This window comes from Urocampus carinirostris, chromosome 1, assembly GCF_059441175.1.
Source record: "Urocampus carinirostris isolate Australia breed hairy pipefish chromosome 1, RoL_Ucar_1.0, whole genome shotgun sequence".
Taxonomy (NCBI): domain Eukaryota; kingdom Metazoa; phylum Chordata; class Actinopteri; order Syngnathiformes; family Syngnathidae; genus Urocampus; species Urocampus carinirostris.
In genome coordinates this window covers 19,190,509-19,212,976 of record NC_142349.1, presented here as the reverse complement: position 1 = coordinate 19,212,976, position 22,468 = coordinate 19,190,509, and the positions used below count along the sequence as shown (strand labels likewise).

General features: G+C 39.1%; 2 protein-coding genes and 1 pseudogene across 2 annotated transcripts; 1 reads left to right on the top strand and 2 right to left on the bottom strand.

Annotated features, from left to right (window-relative positions):
- Positions 1-1,835: 1,835 nt before the first annotated feature.
- cenpx (centromere protein X) lies at positions 1,836-6,912 on the bottom strand. The gene is given in 6 exon segments (XM_088353838.1): positions 1,836-2,415; positions 2,417-2,434; positions 4,185-4,273; positions 4,353-4,406; positions 5,146-5,197; positions 6,784-6,912. Coding segments are annotated over 6 exon segments (300 nt in total). The 5' UTR covers positions 6,820-6,912; the 3' UTR covers positions 1,836-2,364.
- A 165-nt stretch (positions 6,913-7,077) lies between these two features.
- LOC148373825 (U2 spliceosomal RNA) lies at positions 7,078-7,220 on the bottom strand (annotated as a pseudogene).
- A 2,264-nt stretch (positions 7,221-9,484) lies between these two features.
- On the top strand, positions 9,485-18,820 carry syngr2a (synaptogyrin 2a). Its single transcript, XM_088329598.1, has 4 exons — positions 9,485-9,708; positions 14,168-14,405; positions 15,087-15,220; positions 16,930-18,820. The coding sequence occupies exons 1-4, from the start codon at positions 9,610-9,612 to the stop codon at positions 17,125-17,127; spliced, it is 669 nt and encodes a 222-aa protein (XP_088185724.1). The 5' UTR covers positions 9,485-9,609; the 3' UTR covers positions 17,128-18,820.
- The last annotated feature ends 3,648 nt before the right edge of the window (positions 18,821-22,468 follow it).

Here is a 22,468-nt window from a genome sequence, read left to right as displayed (position 1 = left end):
CACCAGAAGATCCTGAAGGAGAATGTCTGTCAGTTTGTCCTCAAAATCAAGTGCTCTTGGATAATGCAGCAGGACAACGATCCGGAACACACCAGCAAGTCCACCTCTGCATGGCTAAAACAAAGCAAATTAAAATAAAGGTTTGAAGTGGCCATGTCAAAGTCCAGATTCAAATCCAATTGAGATGTTGGGGTGTGACCTTAAACAGGTAGTTCATGGTAAAATACCAGATTTCAAAAAATTATGCAAAGAAAAGGGGGGCAAAACTTCTTCACAGTGTTGAAATGACTCATTACCAATTATGGTAAATGTTTTATTTCTCATATCGCTGCCAAAGGTGGCCCAACTTACTATTCTGTTCAGAGGAAAATTACTTTTTTGATTTTTTTGTGCCTTGATAAATAAAACCTACATTTCAAAACTGCATGTTTGTATTTCCCTGGGTTGTCTTTGTGTGATCTTAAAAGTGGTTTAATAATCTGGATCCTTGGCGGCACGGCAGATGAGTGGTTAGTGCGTCCGTGGCACAGTTCTGAGGTCATGGGATCAAATCCTTCCTGTGCGGAGTTTGCATGTTCTACCCATGCTTGCGTGTGTTTCGTCCCACATTCCAAAAACATGAACATCAGGTTAATTGGTCAGCCTAAATTGTGTCTAGGTGTGAATGAGCGAGTGGTTGTATTTCTCTGTGTGCCTTGCGACTGGCTGGCAACCAGTTCAGGGTGTTCTCTGTCCACTGCCCGGAGTTGGGATGGGCTCGGGCATCCCCACGACCCTACTGTGTATATGTGGTGCAGATAATGGATGGATGGATCTGGATCCTTTGTGAAAAAAAAAACACAGAAATCAGAAAAAGGGGCAAATACTGATTCAGGGCACTCGTGAATACACTGCATTATTAGTCAACAAACATTATGCTAAAAAGCTACCACAGAAAAACACGCCAGGATTAATAACTATGTCAGAATCAGTATTTTGATCCAAAGAGTGAAATAAGACTAAATAAAAACAAATTGCTGGTCAGCGTGTGCGTCCAATGTTTTTTGATTCTGGTCACCGAATGATTAATCATTGCACAAATCTGGTAGTATAACACAAAACCTTGTGTATCAAAGCACATGAATAAATATTGTATGAATTTCCGATTTTATACCCCAGTATTTTGCGGGATACATGGCGCAGCAGGTGCACTTTCAAATTTCTTGCCAATTTGGGGTCTTTAGGTGCGCCTTTTAGCCTGAAAATACTGTGTTCATCTTCATTCAGTCAAGACATACACATCTAGGACTATTCTTTAGACATAAGACTGTATTCTATGGTTAGGGTTACTTGACTTTTGCACCTTCCTCTTTTGGAAAGGCAAAACAGAATTGTTCATGTATAGAGTGTCAATGCGAGGTTATTTTAGAGAGTCAAGTCAGAAAGAATCTCAACTCAAATTAATTCATTCAACAAATGAGGGTGCACTCTTCTGAAAATTACAACTTTACATATACAAACATCCCTTTTTTCCACATCTTACCTCTGCACAACATTAGGTTCCACGAGAAGTACCTGTGCCATTTTGTGGGAGAACACTGAAATGTTCGACAAGTCATCCCACATACTTTGCAAAGATAAAGGAACGCAACTACACCCTAATGTGATTACAGATCACTGGCTGCAGTGACGGAGACGCAACACGTGCCTAAAAGTGGCAGCTTGTCTCCAGAAGGGCCGGGTGGGCCCACGCGGTAAGTGGCACTTTGGCACCTAGTGAGTCTCGCAGGAGCATCAACTGTTATTAACCTGACAAATTAGTGACGGAAAAGTTGGCTCATTTGCAAGGGGGGAATGTGAATCTACAATAAGGCGGTATGTGGAATTCCACCTTTCACCCCCACCCTACTTGCTCCCAGATGGACTCCCTTATCGTGAGTCACACAAATAAATAGCGTGAGGTGTTGCGCTGGCTCACGTTGGAGGAAAAACCATTACGAGAACTTCCACTGGGATGAAAGAAAGAGCAGCACCTATTTTTTTTTTGTTTAGTGTTTATTTACCTTCACAATGACACCATGCACCTCTTTGGAGCATGTTCTACTATGTTTTGTTATGTTCCCCTTCAAACAGAAAGTCTATGCGTGTGGTCCCTCTAGATGTGTTTGGCCAACACAGCAACAAACACATGTACGCATGAACACACACACACACGTTTAACTTTCCCCCAGCGCCAGAATTCCCCTTTGGTCTTCCCTCCAACTCTAGCTAAACATCGCAGGACAGCAAAAGGGAACTTCAAAGTGGTCAAAGGGGGTACTTCTTTTTCTTTTTTTTTCCTGTTCTGGCAGTTGTCATCATCTAAGAGACTGGCTGCTCCCCTTATTACTCTAATTGCTTCCAACTGCTGAAGGAGGCTTTGATGCAAGCCGCCCGGCGAGCATGCTGGGAGCACCTGTTGTTGCGCAGGGGAGCACAGGTGGCAGGGTGCTGTGCCTTGTTTTTTTTTTTTTTATCTCCGCAACATGCACATGGATCAAAACAAAAACAAGGCAAGGAGGAAGCATTTAATAGCACTTTGGGAAGGTGATTAGACACAGTATGTATAACAAATGTATTTGATAAAAGTACCAGTCATGAAATGTTGAGGCACCATCTTGTGGCAGCTAGAAGTCCAGCAACTTAAAAAAGAGGTAGAGAGGGAAAGAGTTAACAGAGACATTGGCAGTTTTCAAATGCCAATCTGTTACTAAAATTCCAGCACATACTTGCCTTCCAACACCCTTCTTAAAATGAAAATAGCTGGGCACATACTTTGGGGCCTTGTCCTCAGTACAGTGGTACCTCTTTATTATGAGCACCTCTTAACATGAGAATTTCAATATACGAGTTTGATTTGCTCTGCATAAGACGGAAAATCCAGGTCACGAGCATTCCCAAAGGCTACCACTAGAGACCGCTCACCAGTCCTATCTGCTTAACGCCGGCATCAGCTCGTTCCTGTTTGCTTTACTACAGGACCAAAAATAAAATTGTGCTGTGAAAACTTGCCAAAATGGACAAGACGAGAAGTCTTATTTCACTTTGGAAAAATGTTCTCGTTACAAGAGCAATTCCAGCCACAAGAGCAATTCTGGATGAATTAAGCTCGTTTGAAGAGGCACCACTGTATAGTGATACAATTAACATAGATCAAGTGATGCTCAATTTAAGATTTAGTTTTGCAGATTTCTTATATCAAATTCGAGGAAATGGAGAAAAAAAGCAGACTCATCCCAGATTTTTTCCATTGAACAGTTGAGCTCTCAGACTGTGTCTGGTTTTTGACACACCATGAGTCAAGCACAGAATACCCTTGCATGCTTTGCTTTAGACAGGCGGGGTTTTTGTGAACAAGGTGTCCTGCTTTCTGGTGCACATCATTACCACCAAAACACAATGAATGATCCAGTATATCAAATTTCAAGATCAGGTGGAAGCATTTGTTGCCCTGGGGAGGGACTGGCACCACCAGGCTGTACTTGCCCAAGATACACCGCAGGAAATGGTGCCCCAACCAGCCACTAAAGTGATGTTTTTTAGCCTATTTGTCAACTGAATATTTGTTCATGAGATGGTCATAGTCAATTTGTTAGCTGAAGTTAACCAGTAAGGTTGATTCTGATTACCTAACTGTGACACTGTCGTGTTCCTCAGAAAATTACTGTAAACACTATAACTATCGTAACATGTCTGCGCATAATTTAAACCTTTTTTCCTCGTCATATTCTGAAGTACTCTAACGCAGGGGTTTCCTACGACCAGTTGGGGTGCCCGCAGAACTGTTCTAAAAATATCTCACCGATGCTAGGTTATTGCTATTTTGTAGTAAAATTATTGTTTTATTGGTTGATTAAGTCTATTTGACTCTACTTCCAATAATTATCCTGGTAATAAGATAGTTAAAACATAGTAATAACATGATATGTTGTTTTAGAAATGCATGGGCGCTCTTTGTACTAATAGGCGACAAAAAGTAATTCTTAGCTTGAAAAGGGTTCGAGAGCCCTGTTCCAATAACATCCGAGCTTCCTTTTTGTAACACTTTCACTTAAAAATTACTGCATCTGTGTTAGCAGCACATTTTGTCTTTGTAATGTTTTTTTCTTGCACAGCTAAATCAGATTAAGTAAGTAGCTAGTGAGTGTTCAACACTTGATACACACCAGCTGGGGTAGGATCTTTTCAAAGTGTTCGATGTCCACCCCGTCACAGTCTTCGCTTTCAGATTGTTTTTGAGCGCGCATGGCTGCTTCTAGTAATTGTAATAATATGAATTAATTATTTGAACTGTCGAGCTTAAAAAAATACATTTGTGTCATGGCACAGTTTACCTTGGACAAAAACTTTCAGCATCTCCACCATGAGAAGTGTGGCCTCTGTGCTTACTGCCACACGTGATATTGAAGAAAAGAAGAAAAGGTCAGAAGTTGCAAGTATTTCCGATCAAGGCGTGTTTTAGGATAGGCCAAACATTAAAAACAAAAAATAAGAGCATAGCAAGGGATATAAGTAAAGTAATAAAATAAATCTATTACAAATATATTTTTTTGCATGATTTTTAACCTTAAACCTCAGCCTCCACTAAAATAAAGTGTTTTTAGACAGAAAAACAAACAATGTTTAGTCAGGTAGATCTGCTTGAACACACTTAAGAACTTCAATCCTTAAACAAATTTATCAAACATAAATAAATTCTTATAATTTCCCGGTGTTCTGAATTTTCTTCCTACCCCTTGAAACATCCAACCAATGGTTAGTGTGCCCGCACATGCACAACACTAATAGAAATAGTTGCCTTTGAAACCAATAAGTACTTACAATTTGTTTTTATTTAGTCTTATTTGACTCTTTCAGTGCTTCAAAATACTATTTTCTGACATCTCTTTTAAGCCTGGTGTGTTTTTCTATGGTAGCTTTCTACATAGTGTTTGTTGACTATTGTAGTCAAAAAGTGTATTTATGCATGCAAACCCTTGTTTTATATAATCAGTAAAAGTTCTCTTTGTGATAATTCTTAGCTTCTGTTTTGCTGAAAACAAAATTGCTGCTGTCAGGTCAGCCTACAGTAGAACATATAAGGAGGGTAGGAAGTTTGAGCAGAACACCGGTCCTATCCTTTCTTACATCTGGTTTTATCCTCCTTGAAAAAGCTGGAAAGAAGTTTGCCAACCGTCTCCTGTTGGGAAAGCAGAGGCGCTCTTAATTGATTAACTTTTTATCCGGTATCCAAACAAAGATTATGATTATCTGGTGGTACGCACATTTTGCATTACTTTAACATAAGTAAATACTGAGAATGCCATAATTTATAAAGCATTCATACTAAGCAGTGATAAATTAGTTATATTGATTTATAATTGGTAAAAAGATGGATGGATGGATGGATGGATGGATGGATGGATGGATGGATGGATAGATGGATAGATAGATACTTTGTTCATCCCCGAAGGGAAATTCACATTTCCAGCAGCATCCCTGAGCTGAGAACAATACAATACTTTTAGTCTTTTTCTTGAGATCATAATCATTAAACAATGCTAAATACCGTGTAGTTAATGATTGTTATAATGTGTTACCCACCATCTTTTAAATTAATTGCTGTATTGCTTAGATAACAACATTTTGTGTATTTTAAGTAAAATTGAAAGTGGTTATTGTCATATGCACATTAAAGAACCACGTTTCCCTGCACAATGAAATTCTTACTTTGCTGTCCACACAGTTGCCAACGTAAACAAAATAGAAACTAAGAAACTATAAACATCTCATCTCTCATCTCATTAGCTGCACCGCTTATCCTCAGTAGGGTCGCGGGGGTGCTGGAGCCCATCCCAGCAATCATCGGGCAGTGGGCAGGGGACACACTGAACTGGTTGCCAGCCAATCGCAGGGCACACAGGGACAGACAACTCATTCGCTCATTCACACCTAGGGACAATTTAGACCGGCCAATTCACCTGAAATGTATGTTTTTGGAACGTGGGAGGAAACCGGAGTGCCCGGAGGAAACCCACGCAAGCACGGGGAGAACATACAAACTCCGCACAGGAAGTCTGGAGCTGGATTTGAACCCACGACAGGTTCCCATGACATGAACTGAGCCGCACAAGCGCTAACCACTGCGCCGCCGTGCTGCCAACTATAAACATGTATACATAAAATATTACCAGGAATATTAAAAATATAAAAATACATGATTAACTCAAGATAAGTTAAGGCAGTAAAATAGAAATAAATAAAAAACGCATTCTTTCATACGTATTATGAAAAAACAATGTTTAGTTGTGTTGACTGCGCAACAAGTAAACATTTGCTCAGACACACTGTAATAATATGGATATTATCGCTAATGTTAACCCTAAAAATCCGTTCAGTGCAGTGTAGCCATAGCCCCCTCTAGTGGACAAGGGGTCGAACTCGTCGTATACCAGACTATATTTAAACCCACGATCATTTAAGGCAATCAGAGTTTACGGCGCAACAACAGCCAGTTTGAAGAATATCATACACCAGACATCACTATAATCTAATGGTTTAATTTTCGGCGTTGGTCAAAACACATTTGGATCACTTTTTAAACTTGTTTTTACCGTTACGATTTCTGTACCGACAACAACATATCTCATTAGAGCCATTAAACGGGGTTATTTTTCGCTTCAAATAAATAATGAGCCCACAATAGTTTTCATATTTACTCATATTACAAATTAAACATAAGGAAGGCTGTGAAGGTAAAAACAACAACAAAAAAAGATTACCGACCTTCTTAAACGTAACTTCAGTGTCGCTTTCCGCCATGTTGTTTACGTCTGAGAGGAATTTGGCGCTCTGCAATGTGATTGGACACCTGGATAGTGACGTTTGACGTCACTAGGAAGTTACGTCATCACTGGGGGTTTTGGGTTTTTTAAGGGTTATTGATCTATCTTCGTTATCATTATCCATTATCCGTTATCGGTCAGTTCATAATACGCTACAAAGCCTAGGAGCCGGGACACTTACTCTCAGCCAAAAGGCCAAGCTAAGGTCCTAGCCCTAAAGCCTTGCTGCGATCATTGCGAATGCACCGTTCCCGGAGGTACTGCAATACCGGGCCGATGCGTGGAGTGGACAGAGCAAGCTCATATTCCATCTCCGAAATGCAAAAATCAAAGATAGTGACTTCATAGAAAGTACACAAAAGGCCAAGGCCAAGTTAAGGACCTAGCATTAAAGCCCTGCTAGAGTTTCATGTTTGTGATCCGAGTTTTTCAACGGAGGTAAATGACCATTTCTGAAAAGTTACCATTGGAGTTGGTTGTTTGGTTGATTCCCTTAACCCAGGGGGTGTCAAACTCATTTTGACTCGGGGGCCACACGATAGAACAAACTTTCTGTCGGGGGCTGGACTAGTAGATCCAAGAGAAAGAAAAAGAGAGATAAAGAAACAAGAGAAAGAGGAAGGGAAAAGGATAGAGAGCGGGACAAGGAAAGATAGAGGGAGAGAGCGTGAGAAACAAGAGATAAAAACAGAAGTCGTGAGAGAGGGGGAAAGAAAGGGAGCGGGAGAAATAAATCCAAAAAGAAATAGAAAGACGGAAGGAGAGACAAGAGAAAAGAAAGCGCAAAGGGTAGGAAGAGAGAAAGAGAAAAGAGAGAAAAGGAAAAAAGGAAGTTAGAGCAAAAGAAGTTAAAAAGACACACAGTGAGAAAGAGACAAAGAGCAACAAAAGAAGAGAAAAAGAGAGACACAGAGAGTGAAAGAGACAGAGAGTGGGAAAAAGGGGTGGAAAATAGGGAGAGAAAGAGAGAGAGAGAGAGAGAGAAGAAGAAATACAAGTACAGTGTCTTTGTTCGAGGCATCTTTCTTTGGCAACATCAAGTTGAAATATTTCAACCTGCAACTTGTTTTTCTCTTGCGCTTCTCTGAGTGTTGTCTCGCGGGCCGGACTCAATCCCTTAGCGGGCCTGATCTGGCCCGCGGGCTGCCTGTTAGACACCTGTGCCTTAACCCCTAGGGTGGTAGAGGTGCCAAATCTTGGAGTGTGTCTCGGGCCGGTACAGCCTGGAGGCGCCCATCCCTCTTCAGCCCAACATTTTTTTCCACCTGGTGTCATTCCACTTAATTGGGATCCTAATCATTTGATTATACTGTATTTTCCCCAGTCACGGTAACGACTAATCCCGATTAGTTTTGTGTTTTACTGATAATCAGAAATTAATTGTTGCAATCCCCCTTATTAAGTGATAATAGATCTTACAAAGGATGGAGCTCTTATTTACTCACAGCAATAAAGACTATATTGTAGTCTGCCACCAGTAACTGTGAAGATCCGAGATTAGAGATTTTAATTTGCAAAACGAGATCAGTCTTATATACTCAAAGTGCTCTATAAAATCTTTAAATGTTTTAAAAGTAAATCAACGCTCCTGACCCAACATCCTGAAAAATCAAATACACAGACACAAACACAAAAGGGGTACAAAATAGAGCAATAAAAAAGAATAAATAAAATAAAAACATCACTCCAGCAAAAACACTCAGTCCGCGAATGTTTACTTTTTAAGATAAAACAATCAAAAGAAATGGAACATTTAAATTAAATTGTGTGTACCAGAATAACTATATGTTATTTTGATTTAGAGAGAATACATTAAATACATTATTTTCGTGAGAAAAAAAACAGCAAGCAAATATCTACGTTGTACGCAATTAAAATTTTTTGGTTTGAACAAATTTATTGACACTAAAAACAGAAAACAATCATGACAATCTCAACAGCAATTAAGCACATTCACAATATTATATTCCAATATTACGTTTTTAACAGCAAACACAAAGTGAGGTTTGAACAAACCTTCTCGAAAATCAAACATATTCACAATTTCATTATATAACATCTTTGTTAGTGTCAATAGATCCGTCCAGGCCAAAGTCGATTGTCCTCGGTCTGAACAAATCCACCGACACCAACAGCAGCAAAACACAGCCATCAAGCATATTCACAATTTTTTTATATTTGACAATATGACGTGACGATATGACGTTTTAACATTTTTTCCTGACATTTTCAACATCAATTAAACAATTTCAGAGTTATTTTCTTTTAACAGTAGTTAACCAGCGTGTAAAAGGCAATACTATTGTGCAAGGGCATAGCTCTAACATTCCCACCCTCCCAAGCAGCATTCTTCCAGTCCTCTGTGTGGGTCCTTTCCCTTCTGCGTGGGTCCTCTCCCTTCTGGGTTCCACAACCCAGGCCGTTGCTGCCGGGACTCCTACATAATGACTTTTCCATTCTATTCCAGTGTTGTTGTTTATTGTTAATTTCGGGGTAACTTATTTCAAAAATAAACACGGTTCAAATCGTTTTTGATCAAAGTTCAATAACCAGTCCATCCTTCCGTCCGTCTGTCCACGCAACGACACTTCCTGAATGCTGCGTCAAGATTTGGGTAGTTTCCGAGGGACATGAACGTTTCAAAGGAAAAGGCGGGGTTAGTAAAGTTTTCAGGAAGTAGTTTAACGTCTGACAGGAAAGTTTGACGAGTTTCGTTTTTCAATCCTACTTATATTTTGGTAACTGCTCGTACTTAAAACAAGTAAAAATGCAAAGCAACGCTTATGGAGCCCCGCTAGCTGGTGGAACGTTCGACTTTGTGGGTTTCATGAAAAAGCCTCAAACGATTCTGCGATGCCTGAGCTGGGTGAGTTATTGAACGGAAGTTTTAAAATGATTAGCTGTCAACAGCTGTTAAAGTCGTATAGAAATATAATAGCAATAATGTAGATATGTTGGAGCTTGGGCCATTCAAAAGAGCCCCTAAATCAGAAAGGAAGAAGTCTGCTTAAGCAACTTGGAGTTGGTTCGCATGTGCTGTGTCACGTCATTGCGTCAACACTTGATTGCTTTTCTTCTCGTAGCATGTATGTCGTCTGTGTTGCTTATAAGAAATCCAAATCCGAGATGGAGCTTTGTGATGCAAATTAGTTTTGATTTCAATTTGAAAAACATGAATTAGTCCGCTCTGTAACATGAAGACCGGAATTATTTTCTTTTTTTTCCCCAATATTTAAATCAATTGAAGTCACTTTTATTTGTATGTAGTAAATCCCTCGTTTTTCGCAGGTATTTCTTTCAAAAATGTCCTGCGATAATCAAAACATGTCAAATCATCAATCCATCCATCCATCCATTATCTGCACTGCTTATCCTCAGAAGGGGCCCAGCTATCTTCGGGCAGGGGACACCATGAACTGGTTGCCAGCCAGTTGCAAGGCACACATAGACACACTTGCTCATTCAAACCTAGGGATAAATTGGACTGTCCAGTTAACCTGTCATGCATGTCTTTGGAATGTGGAAGGAAACCGCAGTGCCCCGAGTAAACTCACGCAAGCACGGAGAGAACATGCAAACTCCACCCAGGAAGGCTGGTAGCTGAATTTGAACCTATGACCTCAGAACTGCATCGCGGACGTGCTAGCCTTGCCGCCCACATGTCAAGTCATGTTTATTTGTATCGCCCTTAATCACAAAATGCCTCAAAAGGCTGCAGACACTACCACGACACCATCAACTGATCTGAAACCTACACAAAAGCACAGAAATACTCAAAAACCTCAGCATGGAAAAAATGAAGGGGACACACATAAATCAATCCACCTTCCAGGATGACCAGGCCACAATTGATGTTCTAAATGCATACACAGACAATTCACAGTAGGCCTGCATGATTAACCGAAATCGAATCCACATCGCGATGTAATGTAATACAATGGTGTAACTGCAAAACACTGCGTTTTTTTCAAAGATTCATAGTTCCAGTTTGTTATTTGATTGATGGAGTGTTTAGCAAACAAGAATTGTCACATTTTGTAATTTAACAGCGCCGGCCAATCAAAAGCAGGTTGTAATGGCACCAGCTAATAAAGGCGAGGATAAGTTTGCAAGACGTGTGTGCACAGCTTCGATAGGCTGGTGAAAGCTCTCAGTGAAATAGCCCGGCGCACAACTGGTCGCCAAAACGAACGTAACAGCCCTTAGCTTTAACTGCTCGTTGGATTGAAAATGAATTAAAACGATAAATAGTTCTATGGGGAAAGTCAGAAGACCGCAAAGAAAAAGCTGGTCACAACCAGGTGTTCCCTTTTTTATCGTGTCCGGGAATTGACTGACACGGCGTTGGAAGGGAAAGCTTACAGCCAGGCTAACAGCTCTTAAGCCATCATTGCCGAATCTGACTTTTCACCAACGCCAGATCCATTACCCATGAAACGGACGACTTGGAGCTACTTCTTGTGGAAAACTGCTACATTTGTGACTCTTGTTTTAATCATCACAGAGACCTTGCAGAATTTGTGGCTACTCGACGCTAGGACGTAGCTTGCCAGCCGCTCCCTAGCTTTCCTATCATTGGTCCTTTTTATGATTACAAGACCATTATTCAACTGCAAATTCTGTTTTATTTGTAGAGATATACTTGTTATTTTGTCACAGTCTCTAAGTCTCTAAGGATGTCATCTTGAGATATGTTCGCATGTCACTATCTTCAAGTTCTCCCCAAATACAAAACCAGCACAGAAAATGCACTTTTGTTTAAAAAATGAAAAATTGCTTTGAAATTGCAATACAGGCCCTAAAAATCACAATTAGTTTTTTTTCTCTTCAAAATTGTGCAGCCCTAATACACAAACTTCATCAATATGAAATATAGGTGATAACAGAATGGCCAGTTGACAGCTTTTTTCCAAAATCTTAACCGATGCAGCATTAGCTCAAAATGCACACACCAAGTAACAACATTTATGTATTTATAATATTCCATAATAGATTGAAACCAAATAACAAAATTTACAGGCCCAAGTATTTGTAATAAAAGTATTGTACTTAATTAAAGTTTTTATTTTTTTAAGTTTTGTAAACTTCTGTACTGTGAAATTGCAATTTCAAAAATAATGTAGCTGCAATATTGCACAACTGTATTGGTAAAGAACAGGAACCACTTCACACGATACTTAGTTGCCATCACGTGGACGTTATGGAAAACAACATTTATTTTCCGGTCTGCAATTCAAACCATATTAATTCATATGAATATATATTCATAAATTAAACAAAAATAAAGACACATAATCGCTTTGAAACAATAAAAACTTGTCGGTGTAAACCTTATATAGTAGTGTGAATGTATTTTTTTTCCCCTCAAAAAACTCAAAATATAGCCATTAAAGCTAAACTCCTGGAAACAAAAGTAAGTACAACCTAAAGTAAAAGTTCCTGAAGTTCAATATTTTGTGTGGCCAATTTGATTTTCTCAGACCCAATCCTCCTGGCCATGGGTTTCCCCACAGCCTCACAAAGTGCCATTGGAATGCTCTTCGTCTCCTCCATGACAACACGACGGAGCCGGGGAGCTATTTGAGATCTTGTGCTCCTCCACCTTCCGCTTTAGGATGCCCAAAGATGTTCTATTAGGTTTTGATCTAGAGACATGCTTGGCCAGTCCATGCCCTTTATTCTTACCCCCTTTATAAAAGCCTTGGTCATCGTAGAAGTGTATTTGGGGTCATTGTCAGGCTAGAACATTGCCCTGCAACCCAGTTTCTGCAGTGAGGGGATAATTTCCTGCATCAGGATTTCACAGTTCATGCTTGAGTTTGTATTCATCAACTTGAGATATCTTTCCAGTAAGCCATTGCCTTTGTTGACAGACTTCTTTTCATTGTGTCAAAGTGATGTTTCTTCAGTGATGTTCTATTAAACAATATAATTAAATCTCTGCAGAAATGTGAGGGGTGTACTCACTTTTGTGACCTACTGTATATATATGTCTAGCTGCAAAACATCAAAAGCCTTATAGGTATGTACTCATTGGAAACCGTTAACATTGTGTCCTGTTTCTGTTGTATTGAAACCATACATTTTTCCATTATCAAACGCTTTTGAAAAAGGAAAGGGCCAGTGAGCCACTAGAGAGCACCAAAGAACCGCATGTCACTCCAGAGCAAGTTTAGCGGGTCGAAAAGTCCAACTCTGTTAGTGATAGAAAGCATCTTCCTTTGCACTTTTGCCTTTGCCACAGGTGTTTTGTCAGTACAGAGCTTATGTTGACATGATGGTTTTTAGAAAAACTTGATGTTGAAAAAGATTTGCGCATACATATTGTTTGTTTGTCAAGCTGTTTTAGGTATGTGTACAACTCAGACTGCAACATCATTGACAAGAAGGCAAAAACAAGCAGAAAAGGGGCGAGGCGACTGTTTAGCCAATCAATATGCTGAACACGATGAAATGTAGCATAACTGCGATATTTAAACCGCCATACAGCAAGTGATTACTGTAGTCCTTAAACAAAGAGTCTCAAAGGGCTGCACAGGTCACAATACCAACATCTGATCCGATTCTTTCATGAGGGCAAGGAAAAACTCTAAAATCCCAGCATGATGAAAAATGAGACATTCTGAGCAGGGACCACCCATGAGATAATCTCCCTTTCAGGAAAACCACCCAGCGATGGATGCTGCATGGGCACTACTTGACAAAACCTTGTAAACATCTACAATAAACAAAAGCAGTCACTGAAATTGTAGTAAGGTCTCAGGAGATGACCACGAAGTGTCTTATCTCAACCAGCCAGTCAATGCAGAGGGCTACAGGTGATGGCATGCATCAGGTTCAAATCCTGGTTGCTGACTTAGAATAATTTTTGTGTTTGTGGGTTTATCATTGTTTCAAATTTCAATGTTTTCTTCTATAACTAAGATTTATTATTTTACTAATCAATTGTTGCATTTTTTATTGGAAATCTGGCCCATAAATTCCCACATTTTACAATAATTGAAACATGGGAAAATATTTCACTTTACTTTTAATGTATTCTTATAAACCTTCAGACTTTGAAGTCATTTTTTAAATACTTCAACTTATGGTGTAATTTTTTTTTCATATTGTCTAATTGAATCTTGTAAATTTTATTTCTCCTAAATATACTTGTTTTCTTTTGATATGTTGCTATGATTTAATACAATTAAAATAGTTGCTAATTTGTGTAATTTATGCCCAAATAATGTTTAATTTGGGCTAAATTGGATTAATGCAGTTTCCTTTTTTAGCAATACTTGAGTTGATTCCATATTTTTTCTTCTGATCCTTGTCTTTGTTAGCTCTTTGCCATTGTGGTGTTTGCCACAATCACAGCTGAGGGCTACGTTAACACGTCTTCAGAGCCAGAGCCAAAGTGCATGTTTAACCAGCGGGATAGTGCATGCAGTTACGGCGTGGGTATCGGTGTGCTGGCCTTTTTGGCTTGTGTGGCCTTCCTGGTGCTGGATGGCTACTTTCCGCAGATCAGTAACGCCAAGGAAAGGAAATACATTATCATCGGTGACTTGGTCTTCTCAGGTAAGAGGATGATTTAAATCTGATATTTTCATGGAGACATCTACGCACAATGTCTTTTATATATGTCACACCACAGTCTCCAAAGTGCATGGCAACACATCAAGAATGTTATAAGACAACCAAGGAACTCTGGTTTACCACCTTTCTGTACAGTGATGCTAATTTAAGTTATAACCCCCCCTCCACGTCAATTTTCAGCCATAAACTTGGAAGCAACGATAGCCATAGCTGCAGAGTTAAGAATTATGGTAGTTCAAGCATTACCATGTCAGTTATATCAAAGTTCAAAGTATAAACATACCAAAGATTACAACAGACGTCAATTTATTGTTGCAGCCCTTTAAAATTTTGATCAATCTATTGGATATTGCTACTTATCTCATTTTTCACAAACACATCTGTGTTCAGGGGATCTTTCGAGTTGACGTTCGTTTTCAAGAAATTAAAAACCCCATAGAATATATATGACTGACTTCACCATGTAATATTTCTACATTCACAAATTTCTATTCTAGACAATATTATAACTACACACAGCCACATACCGTATCTTTGATGAATATAGTACATGAGCACATCTAGGTGAGTTTAGTTTGATATGCTATATGGCCCTCCAAGTGACTAAAGCACAGTGACACACACACAAGTAACACTTTCTGCTTTTTTATTGTGACATTGCAGCAGCTTGGACACTCCTGTGGTTCATTTGCTTCTGTGTCCTGGCCAACCAGTGGTCTTGGACCACCAGCCCAGCTGTGCCAGCTGACGCTGCTCGCGCGGTGGTGGCATTTTCCTTCTTCTCCATCCTGACCTGGGTGAGCCTTGTGTTGCCTGCCTACCAAAATAAGGGCATTCAAACTGGTTTTCAGAAACTAGCTCGTCCAGGAAGTGTTTGGGACCTTGAAAATTGACCTTTGTCTAAAACTTGAAACTTTGTTTTCCGATTATTATTATGAAGTCTTTCCACATTCGGTTGAATTTACTGTATTTTCCACGCTATTAAGCACCCGCACAAAAAAGTTATATATTTTTCATACACCGGACTAAAAGGTGCATAATTTGAGACCACAGTAAGAGCTTCTATATATACTGGTTCATATAAAAGCAATGCATCAATACGTGCCGCTGCCCAAAATGGCAAAATATATTATGCAATACAAATCAAACTAAAGTAGTGGCAGCGAGCGTGCCGACTCATTACCACTAGACCACCAGTGGTACAGATGACATATGAGATGGCAATAGAGCTTATCACATCATCATAATATTTTTACTCACGATGCCGCAACACTGATTTGCAAAGTGCATGGATAGGTCTCCACTTCTTCACATGCGCGTCAATAACATCTCAGTTCAATTATGTATGCGTATGTAAAACAGCCTGTATAGAATTTTCTTGAAATACTTTGTTTTCTCCATTCTCTAACATATGTTGGTAAAGAAGTGGAGAAACGGTTCATCCGTTCATCAGAATGTGCCATGCAAATTTGTATTCCTGGCACTGTGAGTAGAAATAGTGATGGAGAAACCAAAGCTTTCTGAATCAGTGAATCAATATCGAGCAATGTGTCAAATGGTTTAGTGTTATGAAGCATTTGTCACTGATCAGTGTGGTGAGTCACGACAACACTTCACCAATGCTTTTTTTTTCCATTGAAGAAAATGTCTTGAAATGGCTCAGTACTTTGAGACATTTGACAACATTCAGTGTGATGACATTGAATTTATATCCAAGCAAAATGCAGTGTCATCACTAAAACGCCCCTCATGGGTGGCAAAAGGGTTCCCTAGTTTGCCTAAGTTGCAGTCACTAACGGGTACGACTCAGTGCGTTGCATTAATAAACCCCAACCAGACTCCTGTGCACTTTTGACATAAGCTGAGGATCAACTAGGGAGCTGTTATGGTTGTTGGCCATCTTGCTGTTACAGGACTTTTTCCCTCCAATCCTTTTTTTGTTATCTCTTTTTTTAGCCTAGTCTTCTTTTGTTTCTGTCTTAATTCATATTTTCTTACATTTCTTTTTTCCTTTTTTAAATTAGATAATGTGTTTCGGTAGTGCAGTGGTTAGCACATTCGCCTGATGCGCGAAAGGTCCGCGGTTTGAGACGAGGTGGAAACATTCGTTGGCCTTGAGAGGGATGGTCGCTGCCTGGCTGTACTAGCCCAAGCCACACCACAGGAAATGGTGCCCCTACGATCCTAGTGGTTAAGGGATCAAATCAACAGACATTGGATTAATTATTTTCTTTTTTTCCCCCCTTTTACTTTTTTCTTTGTTTTTTTTTTCTTTATTTTCCTTTTTCGTTCTTTTTACTGTTTTGTCTTATTCTTTCCTTTTGTCTCTACCATTTTCCGTCACTGAGTCTCCAATGTTTTTACTCGTTTTTGCTTGTATGACACAATGTAGTGGCATATAGTGGTCAAATATTCCTCTGGCTATTTTTCATTACCCTATTATTCATTATTTTCTTGTTTTTGGATAGATAATTTACCAAAGAACTGCTGTCTTTACTGTTTTCAGGTTCTTCTGACCTATTTTGCATATGAGCGTTACCAACAAGGCCTCACCGACTTTAACCAGCAGTACACAGATCCTGCTGTGGAGACGCCATACCCACCGACCCCTTACCCCAGCAGTGGTGCACCCACCGGCTACCAGCAGTCCCCTTTCTCCCAAGCCCAGGAGAGTCCTGGAGACTACCAACCGCCGAATTACTGAGAGACTGACTTCTCCAATTTGCAACTAAAGTGGTGGTGGGTGTTAACATTTGCCAAATTCCCATGATAGACATAACCCTGCCCTCTTCTCAGTTGGGCATGTGCACTATTCTGTTGAATTGTTATATTTTTAACTTTTAATTTTTTTGTGAAGCAACATGAGGAAAGGGAGGCTTGCTTTTCTCTATACCAAAACCACTGAAGTCCATTGTGTCACCTTTGGCACAGTATCTTAAAGGTTAGGGAAACATTACAATGGTGTCGCCATAAATACTACTGAATATTTTAATAACTGCTAAAAAAGATTTGATTTTTGCTCTTTAGATGATACAATTTTCTGATCTTTCGTTTCTATGTAAATGCCTTAATTAAGAGTTACGTTTTTGGAATTAAACAATTTTCCAAACCTTTATTGCACACCATCATTATTAGAAAAACCTCATAGCCCACCCACCCTTAAACAAAAAGTACATATTATCAATGTTTCCGTTGAGCAGATTCTTACTGACTCCAAAATCTTATACAGTACTTTGAGGGAATTTAAGAGGAGGGGGCGGACTAATGTTTCAGCTTGTTTTGAATCATAATTACTGACTTTGCACACTTGATCCTGCAACGACTCCCGCAAATTGACATCTCACGGAATTATTTAGCAAAATATGTCATCATGCTCTTGTAAACAGTTCATTAAAAAACATCTGTAAGAACAAAAAAAATAATAATATTGGAACAAATATTTAATTGTCCTTAGTTTGTCATACAAGGTCTTCTGCCTCATAGGGACAACATTGATACTACACCTAATGATTTCACTCAATATGCCGGGCATTCTTAGTTCAACTCCCAATAGCTATAGCACTCCCAGCCCCATTCTTGTTTCATTCATATTTGCAGTTTTTTGTGAGATTTATATTTGGATGGGTTTTGTATTCAGAACGGTCAGTGTTGCTTCAACACCACCTTGTGGCCTTTTTGAGTTTAGGACCTTTGTACAACATTCGTTATTTCCTGACCAATGTTTGCGATGTGTCTGGAATTACAAATTTGTTGTTGTTAATGTTGATTTCCTTTTTTCCCCACACTTGACAAATTTGGTCCCTAACTTCTGTATTTTGTCACATGAATGCTTACTAGTAGTCAAACATATAATTTGTAACTTTCTGCTTTCCTGTGAAAAAGCACTTCTTTTTGTCTTTTACTATTTGTTACTAGTATAGATAGATAAGCATTATTTATTTGAAACAGTCACTTTCAGATCATTAAATCAGATTGAATGATTTTCTGTGACACACTAGTGACTGGCTAAACATAGCTGTAAATGCCACACAATTATTTGTGTTGTCTTCATCCTCTTTATTTTAGACACATCAGCCACTATTTGTTACTCTGTGTCGATGTATGTATGTCAGTCACTGTTGGCAGCAATCAAAGTGTCACCATATTGGCCCTTTATGTGGCACTGCCGAAAAATAACAAGTGTTTTGAACAGTATTCTTGCCAAAATCAAATAAAAAAAATTGTGCCTAACCTTTATGGGTTCTCATTCATGTCCTCATCCTACAGGATGCAGGTGTCTCTCCTTGGGCAAATATTTAAATAGTGATTGTCTCATTTCGAGGTGAATGACCGCTCTGAATGGTGTTTGTATTTATTGTGTTATCAATAACAATAAAGTTTTGTCGTTGATAAATTCATTCAGTGTCGTGACTGATTTATCTTATTGGGGTGTTGTGTGCCAGCCGTTTTAGTATGAAGGCCTGTAGAAAATAATAATAATAATAATAATTTCCTTGTATTGTCATTCTGTGTAACAATGTACACAGAACGAAATGTCGATTGCACCTGACCCGTTGTAGCGAGCCGATGCAGCCGCAGCCAACAGAGGGCGCCGCCGACCACTTTTTAAGTCTTAGGAATGACTCGGCCGGGGCGCGAACCACCGACCTCCCAGTCTTAAAGCGGGCGCCTTACCATCTAGGCTACTGAGCTGGTAAATGATGTTATATAGCTACACAAGCATTGAAATCACCAAATAACTAACCCCTTCCCTCACCAGAAAAAAAAGTGATGTGCGGTGTTCCGTTCTCTCCACAAAACGGTTAGAATAACCATACCATAGAAACTTATTCCTTAAAGTCTGGGAGTACATCTGTTTCTTTTTAAAAAAAATTCCATTATTTTTTTTAATTTTGCTTTTGAGGCAAACTATACAGACCTTCATGTGTCCTGCACTGAAGAACACATGTAAATGCCTTAATTAAGAGTTAAGTTCTGCCACAGAACTCCAAATGGTGGGGGACTCCAATTATATTGTGGAACTTTATAACATCTCCCCATTTAATCTTTGGAGTCTGGAGCTCAGTTAGGTTTGGTTTCTTACCAAACATCGCTCCCCATGTTCGTTCAGGTTGTTCACAGCCAGGTCTAGGCGGTTTAGGTTCTCCCAAACTTCTTCCATTTGAGGGTCACAGAGGACGCTGTGCTCTCAGAAACTTTTAAGGTCCCATTTTCCAGATCATTTTCTCTGGGCTTCTTGGGTAGTTATTTGACCTTATGATTTTCATATGCTTTAGAATGCACTCTTAGCTGAAAAGTATTTCTTTAGATAGGTGTGTGGCTTTCCCGATCAAGTCCGATTGGATTATTGAAACACGGCTCAAGAATACTATCTTAAAGAAGATAACAAGAAATGTGAGTTGAATATGAATGTTGTTTCAAAGAGTGAACATTATTGGCCATGTTATATTTCAGTTTTAAACTTCTGTTTTTGAATGATTTAAAGAGGGTGAATCCATTTATTTATATTGTTTGAATTGTTAAATTTGAAGAAGAAACATGTAATTGTTTCAGACATCTGATTGTTATGGATGTGGGTCGTGAAGTTGAAAAAGGTGTTGGGTTTTTTTATGAGATCTAAGTGGCGGATTCCTTGCGGCATACCTGAAATGATAGATTTCTAAACTTGAGTAGGATGAAGAGTTTAAATAGCTTAAAAAGTTCCCTGTTTGACCTCTGGTGTTGTGTGTGCATGTTTTTGTCATGCTGTGTACTCGAGTAGAATAGAATGGAACAGAATTTTCTTAATTGTAATCCATGTGGTAAAACATTGTATGCAACAATATTAGAAATGTTACTCCAGGGTAAAGATGTAATGAAGACTTTGAAGAGAAAAAAAAGATAAAAGACTGTCAAAAAGCAAAATCTTTACAACTGCCAATTTATAATAAAGTGCAATTAAAAATAGAGCATTGTAAAAATAGTGCATTTAGAAAATAGACCATCATAACAATAGTGCAATGAAAATAAAACAATTACATCAGCAGCAACAAAATAATTCCAAGTAAGTCGCAAGGTATATTTCAGTTTTGCACGCTTGTTTAGGGTGGTGATGGCACTGGGGAAGAAACTCTGCAGTTGTTTTGACCCCTTTTGGCCAATGATTTTTTTTGGGGGCTGTAAAGATCACTCTCTTTGTTTTTTTTTCCTGTCTGATGTCTGCTTCCAGCATACCACACAATAACGCTATATGCCAGAATGCTCTTCACCGTGGCTTTGCAGGACACCAGTAGCTTCTCTTCCAGGTTGTTTCCCTTAAAATCACTCCGGGAGTGGAGTCGCTGCTGTGCCATCTTGTATTGACTAGAGTCCCAGATCTGGTTTTCTGAAGAACAGGTAAATTACATTGTCAGGGGTAATAATTGGTGAATGATGATTGGTCGTTGTTTTGGAGCTCTCTGATCGGCTAACAACCTGGAAGTTCCCTGTCAACTACCCATAGAGAGTTTGGAGACGCTCTAGCACTTCTGCGACTCTCATAACAAGATGAACAAGAAAAAAAAAAACCTTCAAATAACTGAACAGGAAAAACCAGCCATACCAGTTAAAACAATCGATTTATTTTATTATTACTTACAAAACAGAGAAATGAGTAATTGGTTTGTTCCACCTTAAACTATTTAAACACAAACACTATGTTGTACTCTACCAGAGCTGAGTAGAGTAGGCAAACTCTTCACTCAAGTAAAATTTCTGTTACTTCAGAATAATATGACTCAAGTAGAAGCAAAAAGTAATCATCAAACTAATTACTTGAGAAAAAGTACTATGGACTGGGTAACTGTAGCAATGTCTTATTCATTGTTTTTTTAAACAACCGTTTAATTAGATCATCAAATCATCAAAGGCCAACCAGTCAAAAATAAATTACATTTAATTTAAAAATAAAAAAGTACTTAGATAAACAATAAAATAATAATAGTATAAATCAAAGAGGGCAGCGCGGCGACGCAGTGGTTAGCGCATATGCGGCACAGTTCTGAGTTCATGAGATCGAACCTTCCAGTGTGGAGTTTGCATGTTCTCCCCGTGCTTGTGTGGGTTTCCTCCGGGGACTCCGGTTTCCTCCCACATTCTAAAAACATGCATGTCAGGTTAATTGGCCAGTCTAAATTGTCCCTAGGTGTGAATGAGCGAGTGAGTGAGTTGTCGGTCTCTGTCTGCCCTGCGACTGGCTGGCAACCGGTTCAGGGTATCCCCTGCCCACTACCTGAAGATAGCTGTGATGGGCTCCAGCACCCCCGCGACCCTACTGAGGATAAGTGGTGCAGATAATGGATGGATGGATGGATGGATTAATCAAATAAATAAAAGACGCACTAGAATTACATTTGAAGCCCCAGTACCTTTTTTAACAGGCTTTGCAGGCAGAACAACAAGCTAGCCCTGAGGTCGGCAACCCAAAATGCTGAAAGGACCTTTTTGGACCAAAGTTAAGAGCAAAGAAGTAATTTGTCAGGAGCCGTAAAAAAATAGAACATTATATACGCAGAATAATGACACAACACATTCTGTATGTATCTATATATACAGCCTTATTTCAAAATGACTAAGTTGAATGCAGCACATCCTGTGAAAAGTTATGCACCTCGTGACTATTGTAGGATACCTCCTCAAGTTTATTTTGTCATAAAGTTAATGAAATACAGAATGTTTAATTGTTTGATATGATTAAAGAAATTCAATTAAAGAATCCAATTTTTGATGTCATTTTTATTTTGAGGATTGGAAAAATCAACAACAAAGGTGCATATATGACCTTTATCTGGGCATCCAAAACAGTGCAATAAAACGTAGCATGCATTCATAAAAATAAATTAGCAACCTTTTGAAAAGGTAAAGTAAATAAAATCAAATTTTTACAGTCTGATTTTTATTTCTGTGCTTTTTACCTTTGGGGCACACTCAAACGCACGCACGAGCGCATGCACACACACATACGCTTGTTTGCGACCTGCACGGCTTCTTTAAAAGGGGCGGGGATAAAGCCACAAAGCTGGCTTTCA